The sequence below is a fragment of the Dipteris shenzhenensis genome, chromosome 7, assembly GCF_047967505.1.
Source record: "Dipteris shenzhenensis isolate YYH24624 ecotype China chromosome 7, Dip_SZ_1.0, whole genome shotgun sequence".
Classification (NCBI taxonomy): Eukaryota; Viridiplantae; Streptophyta; class Polypodiopsida; order Gleicheniales; family Dipteridaceae; genus Dipteris; species Dipteris shenzhenensis.
The window spans coordinates 19,313,935-19,335,988 of NC_141602.1; the positions used below are offsets into that span (position 1 = coordinate 19,313,935).

The window sequence follows — 22,054 nt, forward strand, 5'->3', positions numbered from 1 at the left end:
AAGCTCTTGCCATGCATAAAACCCGTCTGCGTTCCATGGGATAAGATCTTGTAGAAAGGGCTGCAGACGAAGGCTGATAGCTTTAGCTAGGATTTTGTACAAGGTACCCAGCAAGGTAATCGGTCTCCACTGAGACACTAAATTCCTGCAACCCCCTTTCGAAATCACATGAATAAGGCCCTTCGTAAGTGAGTCTGGCATCTCACCCGATTCCTGCAGGGCTGAGGTAATATGATCCCCAATCTGATCCCAAAAAGAAATAAAAAATAAGGGGATAAGTCCATCTGAACCAGGACACTTGCCCTTGTGAAGGGCAGAGAGAGCAATTCTCAACTCTTCATTGGTGAAGGATGCATTAAGTGCAATAGTCATATCCTAGATGCGTCAATTTTACGAGCAAAAACCTATGAGTAGGTTTATACGAGCGTGTTTTTCAAGAGATTTTAAAAATAGTATTTCTTTAGGAAACATGGTTTTTACACTTTTATTTTCATTAGAACTAGATCCCTTTATCATAAAAATATACAGACTAGTCACTCATTCATTTTTACATAACATAAATCTTCTTATTCATAGACATTCCTTTGTACCCTTGTTATTACCTTAAAAAAGTATTGAAAAATAATTCATTTAAGAAACGTCCCTCATAATCACTCTCAATATAATAATATTATACATAAATAATTACTTATTAAACACATTTATATCATATGGCAATATCTTTCAAGTGTTTTTATAGTATTAATAACAAGATATTTATGGACATGTTTCTACAGAAGTTTAAATTACTGTAAATTAGTATTAACTTGGGCTTATATATCACTCTCATAGAATACATGCAATATTTAATACTATATAGCAAGGTTTTCCAAAATATAACCCCATAGATGTGCTCAAATGGGGTTTTCCGATCAATTTGAGTGGCTGAATGACTATATTTGGACATTGGATGTGAAAGTTATGTCACTTTTAAAAGTGCTGTCCAAGGTAGTTTCGCCAGCGAAACTACCTTGAAAGACCTTGTTCAAAGGGGTTTCGCTGGTGAAACTACCTTGATGGCTTGCTTCAATGAGTTTTCTTTGGAGAAACCCTTTCATGAAGATAGGTCGAGAGAGGTTTTTCAATGTCACCCCCTATTAAGTAAAAAGTTTTAAGAAGGATCATAAGGGAATTTCCATAGAGAAGTCTACTCTACATGTGGGTTTCTTCAAGAGCCATCCCATTATGTTCTCACCATTCCCAAAGATTCACATAAATATTCGTGTATAAAATAGGCATTCCTATAATACTTTTCATATTTCTAAGTGAAACTATGTTTTCTTCTAATCCATTTTGGTCATATTTTTGCATAGTTGGAAGCTTTTTTTTTCCTTGGCTCGGACGCTTGGAAGATTTCTCTCGAAAAATGCTCGTCCCCTCATATCCCCTGTCACCAACCCAGGTAGGTATCGCCAAATAACCACTCTGGCGTCATCTGTGGCCTGAGTGTCTGGATCTGCTGTAAGAAGGGAGGCATAGAAATCGGTGGCAACCTGCAAGACGGCCTTTGGATGTGTCTTATGAACTCCGCCTGAGTCAACAAGCTGTGAGACGGTCTCCCTACTATGTCTGGGGCCAAGAGTAGAGAATAACTGCTTGTTGACCCTACCTCCCTTCTGTGTCCAAAATGACTCTTTGGCATGAAAGGCATACTCTGCTCTCTGATCTAAAAGTTATGCCCATCAATCAAAAGTGTAATCCACTTAGCTCTTGAAGGGACTATGATCCCGTGTCCAATCACCAAGGGGAGTATAGAAGAAGAAACAAAGTTGCAAGTACCTCCCCTGGTGCCCGAGGCAGGCAGGTGACTAAAAAGTGACTTGGAACAATCACTGCATTCCAATTTGTGTTCCTGAATCATCAGAATGTCCATGGAACCCCCAGTAACACCTGGATGAAGTTGGTTACGAATCAGCTTCCTGCGGCGGCAGTGAGGTACACCCCCGAGGCCTTGAACATTCCAACTAATAATCCTCATCTACGAGAGGAGGAGGCCGGATGGAAGATCCTACCCAGCCTGGTAGCGGAGAAATTCTCTCCTGCAAAAAATTCCTCCTATCACGAGGAGGGAATTTAACTGGGGAAAGCACACACCCCCTTGTTGAGGGGGAAACTCTGTCTTGGAAGATATGCTCCCCAAGCGTGGAGGGTACAAACTCCTCTGCCTCAAACTCAGCCAAGTCTGCCAAAACTGAAAATGAATTCCTGTGAAGTACCTCTGGCGCTGAAGTGCGAAGGAGCCCTACGGAAGGAAGAGTGGAACCAATAATCCCCTCACCTTTTTCAGGTGTAGGTAGACACATCTGCCTGATCTTAGCCACAACTCTGTCACTCCCCTCAAGTAAAGCACGGAACTCTACAGGAAGGTTCTCCCTAGATGAGCGCTCTCGCATCTGAGCAGGGTCAAGAGCAGCCTCATCTGCACATGGAACCAGGACAAGGATGTCTCCTGCCTGAAGAGACGTGTCCACAGTCCTATCAGTGGTAGCCGGAGGTGCTGGCTCACTAACTCTGATAGGAACCCAACGGGCGACCACCGCAGTAGGACGTGCTGACTGTCCTGTACGCGCTATAGAAGTACGAGGATGAGAGGTTGAAGGTCCTGGCTGTGAAGTCGAAGGTCTAGCAGTGCATGAGGCGGCAGGAAATGGTCGTGAAGAAGGTCCAGGTCGGGTGAAGCTATGAGGTGCATCTGTGGATCTTTTTGGTCTTTTCTTTTTCCTTTGGCAATCTCTGGCAAAGTGTCCAAGGGTCCTGCAAATCCTACATTGATCCTGTCTCCCTGTAATCTTGACTCTCTGTCTGAAGAAGGAGCCATCTGGACACTGAAGCATAATGTAGTCATCCGAGATGTTAGGGTCAGAGACAATGACCCTAACACACGGTACCCCATCGGACCTGACTGCCTCTACTGCTGAAGTAGGCATCTCAGGTAGTGGGGGGATCTCAGTAACCACTCCAAAGGCGGCTCCAATGGAATGTAGCAGTTGATGGTACACCTAAGGAAGGTCTAGAAATCTGATGAAAAGTGACGTTGTCCGGCTGTCTTCCTCGACAGGATCAAACCCCAAAGAAAAGGGGCTGAGGGAGGGGCTGAGGGAGAGGGGGCAGCAAGCGTCGGGGAGGAGCAGCAGCTCACTTTTTTGAAGTCGGGCATGGACCCTTCGGGTTTGTTGTTGTGTAGTGTTTACGGAAAACTTTCTGGGGTTTTGTTTCAGCTTCTCAAAGATCTCAAGCTTCTTTCTTTTGAGATATATCATTTTTTTGTGCCTTACTGCCTTTGTCCTCCTTTGTTGGATTTGCTATTTTCTAGAGTTCTATTTGCATCCTTGCAATCCAGGTCATAGAAATGATTGCATGGCATTCCTGTCCCTTGCTTTTAATGAAACATGTTTGAGCTATTGACATGTTAAAGGTATTTGCCGTTGTGCCATTGCTGTGTTTATCTCCTCATAAATACACACTTTTTCGTAGTCCATTCTGAGCCTAGGGTGTGTACTAATTTTTCTTTTCACAACATTGGTTGTCCCCATTGTGCCTTTAGACATTGCTGTATGGTCTTGAATCAAGAGACTCCTCCTTGATCTTGATGTAATCAATCATGTGCTTTGCATGTGGGTTTGTGATCACATAATCAACTACACTTGACCCTTGAGCTGTCTTACATGTGTACCCTCCTGTGTTTTGAAATTTTGTAGAGAGAGAGAGAGAGAGAGAGAGAGAGAGAGAGAGAGAGAGAGAGTTTATGAATGTGGAGCTAACAATTTGACACCTTTCTCTAGATTAATGGAATTTTCAGCAATGATCAACGCATTGTATATGAGGTGGGTGGTTTTTGCATATACAATGTAGCAGTGTGTTTTGGTATGCAGAGTTCTGAACTCATATAGGATTGATTCGTAGTGGTATAGTATATCTCTTAAAATTTATGTAGTTTTTTAAGTCTTGAACTATGATATAGCTTTTGCCATAAAGCTTGGACTTTCAAAATAGAAACTACATATGAAAAAAGAAAATAGATTTTGTTATATCAAGGACTAAGATTTTTGGCTTTGATCAATAAGTTGCTTTTTTTTATGAGTGCATTCAAATCTTGAGATTATGAAGTACTATCCCTATTAGTTTTTTAAAGGAAACTATGAACATAATGTAATTGGATAATCAATCAATCTGAATCAAGTCTATATAGCTGCCTTGTGAGAAGTGTTGGTTTCTCATTCCACGACTCAATGGTGCTCTAGAGGGAATAGGAGATCAATGAGAATTTTCAAGTCTTTAAGAGATACTTTTATAGACACTGAGATAATATGATACTAAGCTTAATACTTGACCTTCCAAAGTTATGTGCATAAAGACACATGTACCTCTTGTGAAGGGTGTGACCCTTTATGAGAGGGTGTAGAATGTATCTTTTTTAACAGAAATGTAAGTGTTTCTCCCTATGAAAGCCATAAACTTGTCTACTTGTGAAGGGTTATGCCTTAGGAAGTGTCTTGTCGAGAAGGCATATCCTTTCAGAGTCATGCATCTTATCCATAAGTGAACGACTTTAAAGGATTTAAGATCACAGATCGTGATACCTCCTCTCATTCAAAAGAAGGCAATGATAGAAAATATGAATTGGTGCAAAGTGAGTCAGTACAATCAAAGTAGTGTTGTAGAAGATTAGGGTATTTCTGTGTTTCTTTGTTTGTCTACCATGTTGCATTGGAGTTATCCAATTGAGATTTTCCAGATTGGAGCAAGCGTCCAACAACAATTGTTTCAAGAGTTTTGCTACTGTAAATGCACATACTGGGTTAAATTCTCCATTGGCTGCATAGTAGAGCAGCAAGGAGGCCTACGAGTCCAGCATATACCTAGATGAATCCAGGAACATTCCCAAACTCATCCTCTAAAAACACAACATAGTGCAGTTTCAATCTCACGAGAGTCACTCGTAAGATTGAAAACCATAAACTCCATCACGCATAGTAGGGACTAGCTACTATGACATCCCCACTGACGTCATCAGCGCCCAATAGTGGGTGTAGACCATAGTATAAAAGTATGCTCTCACACATACAAATCCACACACCCACACATACTTGAGCATCCATTTATACAAAGTCTTCGTACTGAGTTTCTGTCAGCACTCCGGAGGTGAAGGGCAAACTCAGCCATGACGAAGGCTAGCACTAAAGGAGAAGGCTAATAAAAAAGTAGTCCAAATCTCTTCATTCAAGCTACAACTTCTTGTGAAGTCTAAACGATTTCATTTTAGTCTCTCCCAAACGAGCATCTAAATCTAAATCTAGCTGATAGGGCAACACACCATTTAAGATAGAAAGAATTATCGCAATACCAACAGGCCACAACTTGGACGAAAACTTCACAATGTGAAATTTGCATGTCCGCTAATACAGCAGAAGCATATACCTAGATGAATCTAGGAACATTCCCAAACTCATCCTCTAAAAACACAACATAGTGCAGTTTCAATCTCACGAGAGTCATTAATAAGATTGAAAACCATAAACTCCATCACGCATGGCAGGGACTAGCTACTATGACATCCCCACTGACGTCATCAGCGCCCAACAGTGGGTGTAGACCATAGTATAAAAGTATGCTCTCACACATACAAATCCACACACCCACACATACTAGAGCATCCATTTATACAAAGTCTTCGTACTGAGTTTCTGTCGGCACTTCGGAGGTGAAGGGCAAACTCAGCCATGACGAAGGCTAGCACTAAAGGAGAAGGCTAATCAAAAAGTAGTCCAAATGTCTTCATTCAAGCTACAACTGCTTGTGAAGTCTAAACGATTTCATTTTAGTCTCTCCCAAACGAGCATCTAAATCTAAATCTAGCTGATAGGGCAACGCACCATTTAAGATAGAAAGAATTATCGCAATACCAGCATAGTGTGGAACTCATGTCTGTAGGTCTCTAGCAAGGAGAAGAGCAAGAAGAGTGCACACATAGAAGCAGCACAGTCCTGCCCTGAAGATCCTTTTGGAGGACACCGAAGGCCATTGTTGGGTCACACATCTGAAGCAAGGTGAACAACGGTAGGGAAGCAGGTGAAAGCCCTCTGTTTGGTGCGAGGTGGAGCAACAGCAAGCTGTCCATGTGGCACGCTTTGAGTTGGGCTTTTTGTATATGGTTCTGTCTCTTTAGAGAGCATATGAAATATTCAGAGATGCATGTGTCTACTTCAGTAACACTTGCATGCACAAGATGGAGCTGATTTATGCAGTGTGTGATTCCTGCTAGCAGGAGTATTGGCTACAGCAAGCAACCTCCATCTATTATTCTGACTTAACATATAACAGCATAGATACAGCAGCCTGTGTCAGAGCTGATCCTCGACCTTCAATGCATTCACAAAAGAGGCCAGTTCATCAATGTAATGTCCAAAGAGAGGGGGCATCTATGCTTCATCCCAATATCGCTGCTCACCTCTTGTGACATCTCTGCTCAAATGCCGGTGGAGCCTCCCTTGTTTGGTGCCCAATCCCCTATGTAAAATCTATTGATGCGCTCCAGTAGTTCATCATGCCTCCTCTATCCAAAGAAAAGTGTAGGCTGTTGGGGAGCTTCGAGAACTTTGCCACTAACCAAAAATGAACTACTTGCAAGTGCTCCTCTCCAGTGCAGGCATCTCAAAGAATGAAGCTTCTCCCTGCTTATCCTCCCCAAACTCTTGTTGAAGTTGCCTCCAACAATCCCAAGAGTCGATGTGAGGAAGGCACTCTGTTAGCCACCTCCACAAGGTTGGGTGATGCTAGTCTACAAGTGGGTGCATACACATTTAGGATCCCAATCCTAGATTGGCCCACTAGGAGACCCATACAAATGGCTCGACCTGTGATAAGCTCACCTTGAGCAAAGACGTCCGGGGACATTGAGATGCAAACTCCTCCACTACTGAAAACATGTTCTTTTGAATCAAGAGAAAACCTATTGGTCCATCCTATTTTTTGTCTCTGCAACTCTTGGCAAAGTAGTAGATATTGTCGCTAGTTAGTGCACGATTATGGAGTCCATGCATGTTCCAACTCACCATGGTCCAGCTCATAGGGAGGGGGAAGGAGGAAACAAGGCTCGCCTATGAGTGGGAGCCTGCATTAAAAACACCAACTCCTGCGACTTCAAAGGGGGTTTGGAAGAAGGTCGTTTATATCTATGCGACAAAACCAGAGTCATGACATGCTCAATTCCTATCTTCCGTTCCCACTGCAACATGAAGGGGACATCTACCGCAAACAAGTTAGTGCACTGCTGAAGTGTTCAATAATAAAGGTGAGTGGTCTCCAGCTTTGGCAGCGGGCGGATCACTCCAACTGCCAAACTTGCCCCCGGTATTCCCAAGGTTAAACAAAGCTAGAAGTGAGCTGAGGTACCATAGGTAAACCATGAATCCAACCCCTTTAGGTCCATCCACTCATCGGTCATGCGATACACCTGATTACTCATCATGGCATCAAACATGGACGGTGTCCACTACTACTCACGTGTGGAGGCCAACTATAAACCACAGAAAAGACACGAGCGGGAGCCAACCACACCAATTAGGCCTCCTTTTTGAGGCTACAGGATCAAACTGTCACCTCTAATCCATAGGATATGAGACTGAGATCTCAAGGTAGTTTATAAGTCCAAGCCTCTGGAACTCCCTCGGCAAGGGATGCTGTCTGAGGGGGGGGGGTTTCTTAACACTTACTTCCGGAAGTATTACCGGAGGCCTAGGGCCACTGGTGCGAGAAGCGAGTAAGACGTGCCATAAGTGTCACTGATGGAACGTAGGTGAGTGCTTGTCGATGGTGTCAACTATGTGCAAGCGGTAGATGGTGTCAACTATGTACAAGCGGTACAAGTGCTGAAGTGATGTGAGCAAGAAGAAGACCCAAAGCGGAACAACATCATGAAAGCCATCCCTCGACATGAACAGCAAGGAACTTCAACCACATGACACAGGTCCGTTGTACCAGGTGAAGGGAGAGGAGGGGAGGAGAACACAACGAAAAGAGATTTTAGAGTAGCGAGCAGAGATGGGAAGTAGCATAACTCATTAGAGAGCAAGATGACTGATACACTCCCCGAAGATACACACGAGGCGAGCTCTTGACTCTAGCCTCTCACTCCTTCACTCCCGCCTCTCGTCCCTGCGAGAATGTCCCTCCCCCTTTTCCTTTCCCCCTCTTCACCTTCTCTTCCTCTGCTCCACCCCCGCGCTACCAATCTCCACACCTTCTTCCTATTGGTTGCCTTCTTGCACCCTTAGCCATCCTTAGCCATTCCACCGTTTGTGGGCCGCTCTGTCCTTGATGGCTTCCGCAACACTCCAGCCTGTCCTGGGTCAGTGAATCCCGTGCTCCATGTGTTCTCCTGCGCTCCTGACACTAGTTGGTTGAGAGGGTTGGTGCACCACCTATGCCTCTTAACTGATGGACTGCTTCCCATGTGCACCAACAGGTGTATCCCGCGTACCATTGCGCCAATACTTCCCTATGATTGACTTTGACCATGGTGAGTCGAGGTTGAGGTTTGGCACCCTTCAGTCATGTATTGCTTCCGTCATGTCCATGTCAAGTCCATGTCATGTCCAAGTCATGTCCATGTCAAGTCATGTCATGTCCAAGTCATGTCCATGTCAAGTCCAAGATGTGAACACATGTGAACACGCTGCGACTAGGTATGACCAAGGTCTAACAACTTGGCATGTTGCTGAGGTGACCATGACGTGACCCAAGTGTGACTCTTGGTGGGTCGCCATAAACTTTGAGTACAACAGGTCCCCCGCCACTATCATTCACCGTCCCGGTGAATGACCCAGGATCTTGTGAGAGAAAGTTAAGTGTTAAGTACAAATAAGAAAGTGACCTTGGGGTTGACATCCCAAAACTGAAAAGAAAGGGCTCATGGCCATACAACTGTAAAACTGAAAAAGAAACTGGCTCATGGCCATACAACTGTAAAACTGAAAAAAGAAACTGGCTCATGGCCATACAACTCCAAACTCCTTATTTACATGAGAATCCAAATGTACAAAGTTCCAAAAAGATATGCCGAACTAAAAGATCCAGGAGCTACTGCTTGCTGGATGAAAGTCAGGGAGGGGGAGGGGGTGGGTGTGGTGGGTGTGCTGAGGTTCCGGGGCTGGTCCGTGCCTCTTCCTCGACTGTGTCCATGAGGTTGCGGATGTCCTCGTATTTGGATTTATACCTGTGGTAGCCAGACCTGTACTGTTCACATCGAGATTTGAGAGCAGCATTTTCATCTTGCAGCCCATGGAAGTTGTCCTGCAACTTGGAATGTGAAACTTGGAGATGGTCTTCCGCCTCGCGAATCTGCTTCATTTGACTCCGCACCTCCTCCATTTGTTGATCCACAGTAAGCTTATCCGCAGCCAGTGAGGTGTATCTGTCCTGTAGGGCGGCAAGCTCCCGCTGGCTTTGAGCCTGTTGGGCTGAATGGTGGTCCTCCAAAACTTTCGTGGTGGCTGTCCACTCTGCCTCCTTTGCTACAAGACTTTGCTGAAACTCGTCTTGCTGAGTTTTCCAGCCAGCTTCCCTTGCCTGTAGAATTGCTCCCCACGCCGCTGTTTTCATTTGCAATGTTGTATCCCATTCTTTATGCATGCTGGCTACCTGCTTCTCATGTTCCAAGCGGAGGTGTTGCTTCTGTGACAGAAGCTTGCAAACCTGACCCGTAGTATTAAAGAGGGAGGCACCCATCTGAATGAAGCTGTCATCTATAATGCGTTGAGCCATATGAAGGGACCTTTTAACCCATGCATACCTGTCCCGATAGGTCATTCGGTCAGCCATGTCAATAAGTTCGCCATATTCCTCGAAGGCCGCTTTCATCCCCTCTTGCTCTAGGTCCTCTAGAGCTGCCACTGGAGCCAGTGTGTCGATGTCTAGGTAACAGCTTGGAGCTTGGGATACCTTCTTGTTGGAAGCGATTGTCTCTTGCAAGGGAAGTGTGAAAATTTGGTCCAAGTCCTCCTCCTCCATGCAAACAGGAGACCGCTTCCGCTTTAATGCATACAGCAGCCGTTTGTGTTCCTGGCTCTGTTCCTCTATCTGGGCCTCATGGGTGAATAGATCTCCCGAGGAGGTTGCGAAGTAGGTATCCAACATATCATTTTGAGGAAGTGGAGGACAATCCGCTGGAAAAGGTATCTTACCCCCAGCAAAAATAACCTCGCCAGGTCGAGTTTCCAGTAAGTCCTGTTCAGCAGCCTCCATACTTGGTTCAGGGGTCAGTCGTCGAGACACCCGGGGTGGGGTCTTCGCATCACCAGTGGCTCCCAAAGTAAGATTCAAGTTCAATAACCTGTGGCGTTCTGATGCCTCTCCATCAAGAGATTCCAGGGCAGAGGTGCCAGCTGCTGTAACGGTGCCTCCTGCCGTACCTTCTGTGGAGGTATCCCCCTGAGTCGGGGGATTAAGGTGCATATCTTTGCACCCTACTGACCCTGATGAGATGATCGGAGGGGAAATGGTCATGACTGCGGGTGAGGTAAGTGGTAATGTTCTGCCATGGTGGGTGAGACCTGAGGAGGGCAGGGGAGTGACCGGAAGAACATCATCAGGGAAATCACAATCTGCCTCGAAGGGGATGGATGGAGAGGCGACTCCTGCATGAGCAACTGATGGCAAAGCTCCAGAGGCTGGCCCAAGAGGGAATGGCTCAGAAACCTGTGCTACAGATGTGGGTGAAGCAAGAGTGGGAATGGAGACTGGAGATGCAGATGTGGGGGGAGCAAGAGTGGCAACGGGGACTGGAGAGGAAGAGAGGACAAAGACTGGTGCAGCAGAGGCCGAGGATGCTGGGGCCGCACGAAGGGCCAGTGGAGATGATCTCAAGAGGGGGATCATAGGAGCGGAGGGTGGGCGGTGAGGAGAGGATGAAGTATGTGAAGGTGGAGGAAAAAGTGCAGGCGTTGCAGCCCGCCACTGGTGCAAGAGGTAGGTGAGGTGAGGTCCACAAGTACATGTGTGTGTGCCTCGGCGTGTGCGATTTCGAACAGTGGCTCGGAATGTTGAATAAAAGAGAGATGCAAAATCATACTGAGTGATGGTGAAGAGAGCATTAAGAGCAGGACGGATACCTTTCGTGATGTAGTAATGCCCGGGTGCTGAATAGAAGCGAGTGAAGAAGTAGCGTGTGATCACTGCTTCTCGGCTTCCACCTTCCAAAACCTTTTTGCAATCATATCCCCTCCTGTTGGGTTTGCACTGTGAAAGGAATGACAGGAGATGTGGTGAATCGTCGGAAGGAGGCTGAATAGGGAGAGCAGGGAGCCCCATGTACTGTGAGACCAAATTGGGTGTGAGAAGCTGCCTGGAGCCCATGAACTCAAAAGTGTCTGTGACATAGTCGTAAGATCTGATGAATCCTGTACACAGTTCCACATCCACCGGAGGGAAGATGACCTTGTCGAACTCAGTTAGACTGAGGGTCTGGATCTCGGAAGATGACAATACGGAGGATAGTTTGAGGTTCGGATCCAGAAGAGGTTTAAACATAACCCGAACGTGGGAGAGGGGAGGGGTGGTTACCGAAGGGCTCTGTATCTCCGTTGGCCCACCCGACCCTTCTGAATGTGGTCTCCGTGCAGAGGGGGTGTAATCTGAGCCCCCATGGTCAGAAGAGGAGGCACTGGAGCTCTGGGAGTGGAAAAGAACCCCCCGCTGCTGTCTTGATTGCGGTGGCTCACCATCCGAGATGATAGTGATCTCCGGACCAAGATGGGAATGTATCGCTGATGAAGTCGGTCCTGCTAATGAAGTCGGCCCTACCGATGAAGTTGGCCTTGCTGATGGAAGTGGCTCTGCTGATGAAGTCGGCCTAGCTGATGTAGTCAGCCCTGCGGAGGCTGTAGGCAGGGGTGAGGTCATGTGCACTGTAGAGGCTGCTTGAGACAGCCCTGCTGAGGCTGTAGGCAGGGGTGAGGTCATGTGCACTGCAGAGGCTGCCTGAGACGTCATGGGGGTATAGAAAGGAATGAAGAGCTTATCTCTGGGCAACCTCGGCTTATACTTAGACTTCTTCTCGAGCATGAAGAAGAACAAGAGGTAAAGTGTAAGCTAATGACGAAGCAGGAGACGAAGCTGATGACGAAGCAGGAAGGTGAGTGATGACAAGGCAAGAAAGGAAGCCGGAAGGGAAGGGGAGCTGGTGGCGAGGTAGGGGAGCTGCTGTCAAGGGCTTGAAGCAGGAAGGGAAGGGGAGCTGGTGACGAGGTAGGGGAGCTGCTGTCGAGGGCTTGAAGCAGGAAGGGAAGGGGAGCTGGTGACGAGGTAGGGGAGCTGCTGTCGAGGGCTTTGGCAAGCCCACAGAGATAGAACGAGAGAGTGGGGTAGGTGGTGACAAGAAGGGGAGCTGATGGTGATAAGAAGGGAAGCTGATGGAGAAGCACGAAAGTTAGAAAGGAAGCAGGAAAGGAAGGGGCGTGAATGACGAGGCAAGAAGGAAGCTGGCCAGTTGATAATCGAGAAGGGGAGTCGATGAGGAGGTCTAGAGAGGAAGCTTGCGAGGTGCTAATGAGAGGGGAGCTGGCCAGGTGATAACAAGAAGGGGGAAGGAGAATTGCGATGAAGGTAGGGCTGCAGAGAAGGTGTTGGAGGGAAGGCTGCAGGGTTTTGCAAGATGGCGAGGGAGGGAGAGCTGTAAGGTGGCGATGGAGGGAGAGTTGTAGGGTGGCGATGGAGGAAGAGTTGTAGGGTGGCGATGGAGGGAGAACCTGCAGGAGAAGGAGGGGTGCAGGAGAAGGTGATGGAGGGGAGGCTGCAGGAGACTGCGCTGAAGGGAGAAGGAGGGAGGATGATAGTCTGCAGGAAATATGCGAGGGAGGGAGAAGGAGGGAGGCTGCAGGAGACTGCAGGAAATATGCGATGGAGGGAGAAGGAGGGAGGCTGCAGGAGAAAGCGTTGGAGGGAGGCTTGCAGGAGAAGGAGGGAGGCTGCAGCAGGAGGGACGATGCTGTAGGAGATATGCGATGGAGGGGGAAGGAGGGAGGCTGCAGGAGAAGCGTTGGAGGGAGGCTGCAGAGAAGGAGGAGCTGCAGCAGAGGGTGGCTGCAGAGAAGGAGGAGCTGCAGCAGAGGGTCGATGCTGTAGGAGATGTGCGATGGAGGGGGAAGGAGGGGGGCTGCAGGAGAAGCGTTGGAGGGAGAAGGAGGGAGGCTGCAGAGACTGCGCTGGAGGGAGGCTGCAGAGAAGGAGGAGCTGCAGCAGAGGGTCGATGCTGTAGGAGATGTGCGATGGAGGGAGAAGGAGGGGGGCTGCAGGAGAAGCGTTGGAGGGAGAAGGAGGGAGGCTGCAGAGACTGCGCTGGAGGGAGGCTGCAGAGAAGGAGGAGCTGCAGCAGAGGGTCGATGCTGTAGGAGATGTGCGATGGAGGGGGAAGGAGGGGGCTGCAGGAGAAGCGTTGGAGGGAGGCTGCAGAGAAGGAGGAGCTGCAGCAGAGGGTGGCTGTAGGAGATGTGCGATGGAGGGGGAAGGAGGGGGCTGCAGGAGAAGCGTTGGAGGGAGGCTGCAGAGAAGGAGGAGCTGCAGCAGAGGGTGGCTGTAGGAGATGTGCGATGGAGGGGGAAGGAGGGGGCTGCAGGAGACTGCAGGAAATATGCGATGGAGGGAGAAGGAGGGAGGCTGCAGGAGAAAGCGTTGGAGGGAGGCTGCAGAGAAGGAGGAAGAGGAGGCTGCGTATGATTTCGTAGGCTGCAGGAGGAGGAGGGAGGGGAGGCTGCGTATGATTTCGTTGTCTGGAGGGGGGAGAAACAGCCATAAATATATAACGAAGAGATCCATCTTTAGAAAAGTAAGCTAAAATTAGCATGTGTGGGCTGCAAGATGCGGTGGGGGAGGTGGATGAGCTGATCCCAAGGATCCACGCTGAGTTTAGCCTGATGCTAAATATAGCAGTGGTTGGAATTAGGAGAGTTTTAGCGAGATGCTAAATATAGCAGTGGTTGGAATTAGGAGATAAAGGACAGACGCTGAATTTGGTGGCTAAATATAGCCTTGGTGGGAGGGGGTAGGTGAGAGAAAAAGCGGTGTGGGCAAGAGGAAATATTTGAATAAACGTGGGAAAATTGGAGTTTGAATTTTACTCTCTCTCTTGTATAGGATATTGGATCAGGGTGTTATAGAGGTGAATGAGGCTGAATGAAGCTGAAGGAGGGATGAACCAAGGGTGAACCAAGGATGAACAAGGGGTGACCTAGAGGTGAACAGGGGTGACCTAGAGGTGAACATGGGTGACAGAGAGGTGAACATGGGGAATTGACATAGGAGTGAACAGGGGTGACCTGGAGGTGAACAGGGGTGACCTAGGAGTGAACATGGGTGACAGAGAGGTGAACATGGGGAATTGACATAGGAGTGAACAGGGGTGACCTGGAGGTGACCTAGGAGTGAACATGGGTGACAGAGAGGTGAACATGGGGAATTGACATAGGAGTGAACAGGGGTGACCTGGAGGTGAACAGGGGTGACCTAGGAGTGAACATGGGTGACAGAGAGGTGAACATGGGGGGTTGACATAGGAGTGAACAGGGGTGACCTAGAGGTGAACAGGGGTGACCTAGGAGTGAACATGGGTGACAGAGAGGTGAACATGGGGAATTGACATAGGAGTGAACAGGGGTGACCTGGAGGTGAACAGGGGTGACCTAGGAGTGAACATGGGTGACAGAGAGGTGAACATGGGGAATTGACATAGGAGTGAACAGGGGTGACCTGGAGGTGAACAGGGGTGACCTAGAGGTGAACATGGGTGACAGAGAGGTGAACATGGGGAATTGACATAGGAGTGAACAGGGGTGACCTGGAGGTGAACAGGGGTGACCTAGAGGTGAACATGGGTGACAGAGAGGTGAACATGGGGAATTGACATAGGAGTGAACAGGGGTGACCTGGAGGTGAACAGGGGTGACCTAGGAGTGAACATGGGTGACAGAGAGGTGAACATGGGGAATTGACATAGGAGTGAACAGGGGTGACCTGGAGGTGAACAGGGGTGACCTAGGAGTGAACATGGGTGACAGAGAGGTGAACATGGGGGGTTGACATAGGAGTGAACAAGGGTGACCTAGAGGTGAACAGGGGTGACCTAGGAGTGAACATGGGTGACAGAGAGGTGAACATGGGGAATTGACATAGGAGTGAACAGGGGTGACCTAGAGGTGAACAGGGGTGACCTAAGAGTGAACATGGGTGACAGAGAGGTGAACATGGGGAATTGACATAGGAGTGAACAGGGGTGACCTAGAGGTGAACAGGGGTGACCTAGGGGTGAACATGGGTGACAGAGAGGTGAACATGGGGAATTGACATAGGAGTAAACAGGGGTAACCTAGAGGTGAACAGGGGTGACCTAGAGGTGAACATGGGTGACAGAGAGGTGAACATGGGGAATTGACATAGGAGTGAACAGGGGTGACCTGGAGGTGAACAGGGGTGACCTAGGAGTGAACATGGGTGACAGAGAGGTGAACATGGGGAATTGACATAGGAGTGAACAGGGGTGACCTAGAGGTGAACAGGGGTGACAGAGAGGTGAACATGGGGAATTGACATAGGAGTGAACAGGGTGACCTAGAGGTGAACAGGGGTGACCTAGGGGTGAACATGGGTGACAGAGAGGTGAACATGGGGAATTGACATAGGAGTGAACAGGGGTGACCTGGAGGTGACCTAGGAGTGAACATGGGTGACAGAGAGGTGAACATGGGGAATTGACATAGGAGTGAACAGGGGTGACCTGGAGGTGAACAGGGGTGACCTAGGAGTGAACATGGGTGACAGAGAGGTGAACATGGGGGGTTGACATAGGAGTGAACAGGGGTGACCTAGAGGTGAACAGGGGTGACCTAGGAGTGAACATGGGTGACAGAGAGGTGAACATGGGGAATTGACATAGGAGTGAACAGGGGTGACCTAGAGGTGAACAGGGGTGACCTAGGGGTGAACATGGGTGACAGAGAGGTGAACATGGGGAATTGACATAGGAGTGAACAGTGGTGACCTAGAGGTGAACAGGGGTGACCTAGGGGTGAACATGGGTGACAGAGAGGTGAACATGGGGAATTGACATAGGAGTGAACAGGGGTGACCTGGAGGTGAACCTGGGTGACAGAGAGGTGAACCTGAGTGACAGAGAGGTGAAGAAGGATTAAGGAGGAGGGTGTGTCAGGGAAGGCAAGGGCTATCTCCGCCTTGCCAGAGAAGGAAAACTCAGTTTTTTTTTTTTTTGGTCTCTCACCAAAGAGTGCAACGGGGTTGAGAGTAGAAGCTTGACAGGGTTAGGAAAGGGAATACATTGTTGTGGTTTGAATAAATAGAAATTCAACTAATAGGAATGGAAATCCTTATCCAAAGAGAGAGTCAATGTGGATGATACTTCTTTACCCGTGAGCCATTTACAGGTGCTGGTAACTTCTTGCCCTCCAAGGTGGCCAAATAAACCCCTCCACTGGGAATAATCCTTGTGATAAAGAAGGGCCCTGTCCAACCACTGACAAATTTGGGTTTATGCTTCAGGAACTTACTGGAATATAACAAGACTAAGCTGCCAACTTGGAATTCCCTCTTCCTGAGATTTCTGTCATGCCATGCCTTCTGCCTTCTTTGCCAGACTTCCTGAGCCAGGATCGCTTCACGACGATGTTCATCCAAGGCTTCAAGATCCCATAATCTCTCAAGTGTGCATGCCTCCAAGTCATCATCCATCTCTGCCATGACCCTAGTGGTCTTCATGTGGAACTCATAGGGCATAACCGCCTCCAAGCCGTAAACTAGCTGGAAAGGTGAATATCCAGTGCTAGCCTTGTATGCGGTTCTGTAAGCAAAAAGAGCAGCTGGTAGTAGAATATCCCAATCTGCCAAGGAATGAAGGCATAACCGAGCCACAATATGAGACATGGTCCGATTGGAGCTCTCGGCCAAACCATTGGCTCGAGGGTAGTATGAACTAGAGGTCTTGTGAACAATTTGCAGTTGGGTGATGAGGTCAGCGATGACATCATTGAGAAAGTGGGTACCTCTGTCACTCATCAATTCCACAGGACATCCAAACCTAGAAATGATTTGATCATACAAGAATGAGGCCACAACTTGAGCAGTGCAGGTCTTCGCGGCCCTAGCCTCCACCCATTTAGTGCCATAATCAGTAGCAATCAGAGCATACTTGTTCCCTCTTCGAGTTGCAGGAGAGATGGGTCCAACAAAATCCAATCCCCATCTATAGAAGGGGGGTACAGGGCTGGATGGCTGAAGGGGAAGGTACTCCCGTCGGGTAGGCTTCGGCCCCCCTCTTTGACATGAGTCACAGCGGCGCACATAAGCATAGCAGTCTTGGAATAGCTTTGGCCACCACAACCCAGAGCGCATTATCTTTCTAGCAGTGGCCTCTGGTGCCATATGACCTCCCCCCATGCCTGAGTGAGCCTCCTGAAGGATGTCTTGTGTTTCATGAGGAAGCACACACCTCCTCAATATGTGGTCCTTCCCCAACTTGTACAGCTGACCCGCGATCAGTTTGAAAGGAGCAGCCTGAAGAATCTGCCTCCGCTTTTGTGCTGGAGTTAACCCTTTGGAGAACTCCCCTGTAGACAACAATTGTACAATGTTTGCATACCATGGGGGACAGCTATCCACCGCAAACAGGCAGTCATCTTTTGGTACTGTGGCATCGACACGGAAGAGGCCCGCATCTGGAAGGTCATCATCAACTCCTATGGCTGCTTCACCTGAAGAGATCCTTGACAAGTGGTCTGCTGGTTGATGTAATCGGCCTGCTCTCACTAGGATGTCAAAGTCAAACTCTTGAAATAGAAGAATCCACCTACTCACTCTCCCCCCAAGCGTTGGTTTGTTCAGTAAATACTTGAGAGCTTGATGATCAGTAATGATGATAAACTTACTGCCCAAGAGATAGTGCCGATACTTTGTCATGGCATAGACCATGCCCAAGCCTTCGCGTTCAGTGGTGCTATAGTTTCTTTCTGCTCCATTGAGTTGTCTGCTTGCAAAGTACACAGGCAGGTCGAGTTTGTGCTCTTCATCTGGTTGGGCCAATATCGCCCCAATGGCCAGCCCACTTGCATCTACATGCACATGAAAAATGATATCCCATTGAGGTTGCCGCAAGATGGGTGCCTTTACTAGACGATCCTTGAGGTTGTCAAACGCCAGTTGTTGAGGTGCCGACCAGTTGAAGGACTGCTCCTGCCGAAAGAGTTCCGTCAACGCCACCGCTATGTCGGCATAGGACCTGATGAATCTTCTATAATAACCCACATGTCCCAAAAAAGACTTGACTTCTCTGGGTGTGCGAGGAATAGGCAAGGTCAATATCACTTCCACCTTTGCTGGGTCCGTGGTCATTCCCTTAGCTGAGACGATGTGGCCAAGGAGGACCCCTCGCAAGGCGAGGAAGAAGCATTTGTCCGGATTCAAGCACAACCTAGCTTCTCTGCACTTATCAAAAACCCACCTCAACTTACTCATATGATCAGTCTGAATAGCAGGTTCGAGGTGAGAAGCATTCTTACCATTGAACACAGAGAAGTCATCCAAGAATACCTCAAGGAACTTTCCGATGTTCTCTTGGAAAAGTTTGGTGACAAGACGTTGAAACGTGGCCGGTGCATTGCATAGACCAAAAGGCATCATCCGGTAAGCATAAGTTCCCCATTGGGTGACGAAGGTAGTCTTTAACTGATCTTGCTCTCGCACCCGAACCTGGTTATACCCACTGTATCCATCCATGAAGGAGAAAAGAGCATGACCAGCTACGGTTTCAAGCACCCTGTCAGTGAAGGGGAGAGGAAACCTATCCCGACGTGTGGCGGTATTCAAACTCCTATAGTCGACACAAACTCGGAGTTTTCCAGTCTCTCTTTTGGGTACCACTACGATGCCACTAAGCCATTCGGAGTAGTCAACAGGGTAGATCAACCCTGCTTGCTCCATCTTTTGAATATCAGCATGGACAGCCTTGCCATAGTTAGGATTCATGCGATATGGTCCCCTGATCACCGGCTCGGCTTCCGGATATAGATCGATGCGATGTTCCATAAACTCAGTGGGTACTCCCTTTAAATCCTTATATGACCAGGCAAAGACATCAACATACTCTTGAAAAAAATCAGACAATGCAGCAAGGAGATAGTCATGTTCCCAGACCCAACTGGCTACCTTAAGATGTCGCGGTTGGTCTTCTGTCCCTATGTTCAGATACCTCCAATCCCTGGCATGGTCAACCTGAGGTATGCTTCCTGATGCGGAGTTGTTCGGTTCTTCTACTCCCACTGCTGGGTGCGCAGGAGAATCATCTAGAGAAAAATTCCCCACTACTTCTTCCATCCAAGAGCTCGGATAGGACGGTTGGGTGTGTTCTGGAAATGGTTGAAATGTAGAGGCAACAGTTGGGCCCATTCTCTTCTTTCCTTTTTGTGCTTGCTTGAGCATTCCTCTATATGGTAGTCCAACCACCTCGTATGTAGTGTCATGAACCTCCTGTGTCGTTGGGGAGTCAGCTTCTGACATATATAAGTCGAGTAGAACAAGGTCCGCGACATCTTCTTCTCCCTGTATGCTGTGGGCTTGCCTTGAAGGTCTGAAGTTCCAGACTCCAGTGTGAATGTGGACGGCTCCTTCAAATTGACTGGCCTCTTGACCCCTCCTAGGTTGGTCAGATTGCATAATGGATTCAATAACCCTTCCAAGAGTCATTTCCGGTACCTCCTGCCTTTGAGTGACATCAGTAAGTAGGGGATCATCCTCTTCTTCTGCAGATCCATGAGTGTATTCTCCAATACCATCATTGTGCTCAGCCAGCCTATGATCTATGTGGTCATCTTCTTCTTCCATAGATTCATAAGTGTTCTCTTCAGGTCCATCATTATGCTCCGCTCGCTCATCATCTTCTTGCATAGGATCCTCTTCCTCCTCTGTTGTGACCCCATGGTCATTTTCTTGGTGTGAGGCATCCATGTCGTGTGCATCCATTGCTTCCATTGCTGCTTCATGGTCTTGTCTTTGAGTCACCCTGGTGGCCTCCCCACCACTTGGTCTGGTACTTGCGGACATCATTCGCTGATACATGTGGGGATTATTAAGAAGGCCAAAAGGCATCCGTTCATACATGAGATCAGCCAACCCAGGTGGGGAAGAGGCTTCCTGGCTCACCTCTTGCGCATTCCGTGAAGTACCAAAATGGGCTTCAGGATCCTCTTCTGGACACAACTCCACCATGTTGATGGCTAAGGATCCCAGGGCCCCCATCCAATCCAAGATGACAGCTTCTTCCTCATCTGGTCTAGCATGTTCCAACAAGTACGTCAAGCTCTCACCAACGTCTCGTGCCGCTGTTACATCGGTTTCACCTTTGAAGGGTGAGTCCTCCACATAGCCCAACTCTTCTTCCTGTAGGGGCCAATCCCCAAGTGCCCATCGCTCCTCTTCCACCCCTTCTTCTTCTTCAAAATCCTCTTCCCCAAGTTCCACAGGTCGGTGGCGAGCCCTTCCAGTAACCATGTCTATTTCTAAGGATGTGGATCCCAAAGGTAGTCGAACTTCATCACTTGACCAATCTTGAATGGCCTTTGCTGAGCGTAACCATGGTCTACCAAGAAGTAGAGGATAAGTCTGCTCACCCTCTGTCATATTAAGTACAACAAAATTGGACAGGAATGTAACTCCCCCAATCTTCATGTGAACACCTTTTACAGCCCCCATAGGCTTCACCTTGCGTTGATCCGCCATGCGTACTTGGAAATGTACGTCAGTTGTCAATTTCAAACCCAGTTGTTGAAGAGTACCTCTCGGCATGATGTTTACTGCTGCCCCACCATCCAAGAAAACATCTTTCAGCTCCACCCCATTGATCTCCACTGCGAGCTTGGGACTTTGTTCACATGTGAGGGCAGCATAGGCTGAGCAATTGTCTAGTGTTACTCCATCTTGAACTGTTACTGTCTCTGGCGTGGGTCCGCCCTGAACAGATCCCCTTTGGCGCCCTCCTGGCATGCGATTCACAAATGCAATAGTCTGATGCTTGATATGTGGAGACAATTGACAGAGTTGTCGTAAGGTGATATTGGGCCTAAAATCCATCAAGTCATCCATCAAAGAATAGGGCTGGACAGTAGCAGCAATCTTTTGTGCCTTCATCCGCCGAGCTTCTGGCCGAGGGTCGAAGCTTACGCGAGGGAGAGGAGGTGCCTCTGGATTCTCAGTCAATATTTCCTGTGGTGACTCTCCCATCACCCATTTCCCCTTTTCTTTGGCACTACTAGGCTTCACCCCTTTTTCCTTCTCTTGCTTCATTGTGCTTCCTGAGTGGAAGGTGGATGGGCCTGCCTGCGACTCTTCACGTTTTTGCCCTGAAGTTGTCACTTCTGTTGCAAACCTCACTATTTTGGACTTGCGGGAAGGAAACTGAGGTGTGACTCCTTCATCTTCAGAACTAGATTGAAGATCTTTGGTGACACTCCTGATCACCTCCTGATACCTTGAAGGCATAGATTGCTCACTTGGAGCTGAGGTAGTTTTAGAGCTATTGATAGGTCTTGATGGCTGTGGGGCCCCTCGGGTCCTTTCTAATCCAGTTACAGGAGAGGACAAGGGCGATGTAGTCTTGTGCCCACTGTCCACCTTGGGGGAAGGAGGTGGGGATGCTCTTCTAGTGACTGAGCTGGTGTTAGTTGGTGATGAGGCCTCCGATATTGATGTTGAATCATCCTTACTACTGTCACCCTTCATTTGTGACCTAGTCACAGCTCCCAACACTGCACCAATCAAATGGGGTTTGTCACCCTCCCCCGTCACTACTACATCAACCATGTTGACTTGCGATGTTAATTCCCTTCTGCCATTGGGACAATCTCTGGTGTAGTGGTCATTTGTGTTGCACTGTGTACAAGAGGGTCCCCCAAATGGTTGTGTACAATCATCTTGGTAGTGGCCATACTCGCCACATCTATAGCACATGATGGGCCTGCGAAAGTTG

At 48.3% G+C, this 22,054-nt stretch overlaps 1 protein-coding gene across 2 annotated transcripts in view; it reads left to right on the forward strand.

Moving 5' to 3' along the window:
* LOC147900056 (Metallopeptidase M24 family protein) overlaps positions 1-22,054 on the forward strand; it is a 158,621-nt gene that overhangs the window by 108,584 nt on the left and 27,983 nt on the right. For both annotated transcript variants that reach the window (XM_087376873.1, XM_087376871.1), the window contains one exon: positions 3,822-3,863. In XM_087376873.1, coding sequence (XP_087232999.1) covers positions 3,822-3,863 — 42 coding nt within the window. The remainder of the gene's footprint in view (positions 1-3,821; positions 3,864-22,054) is intronic.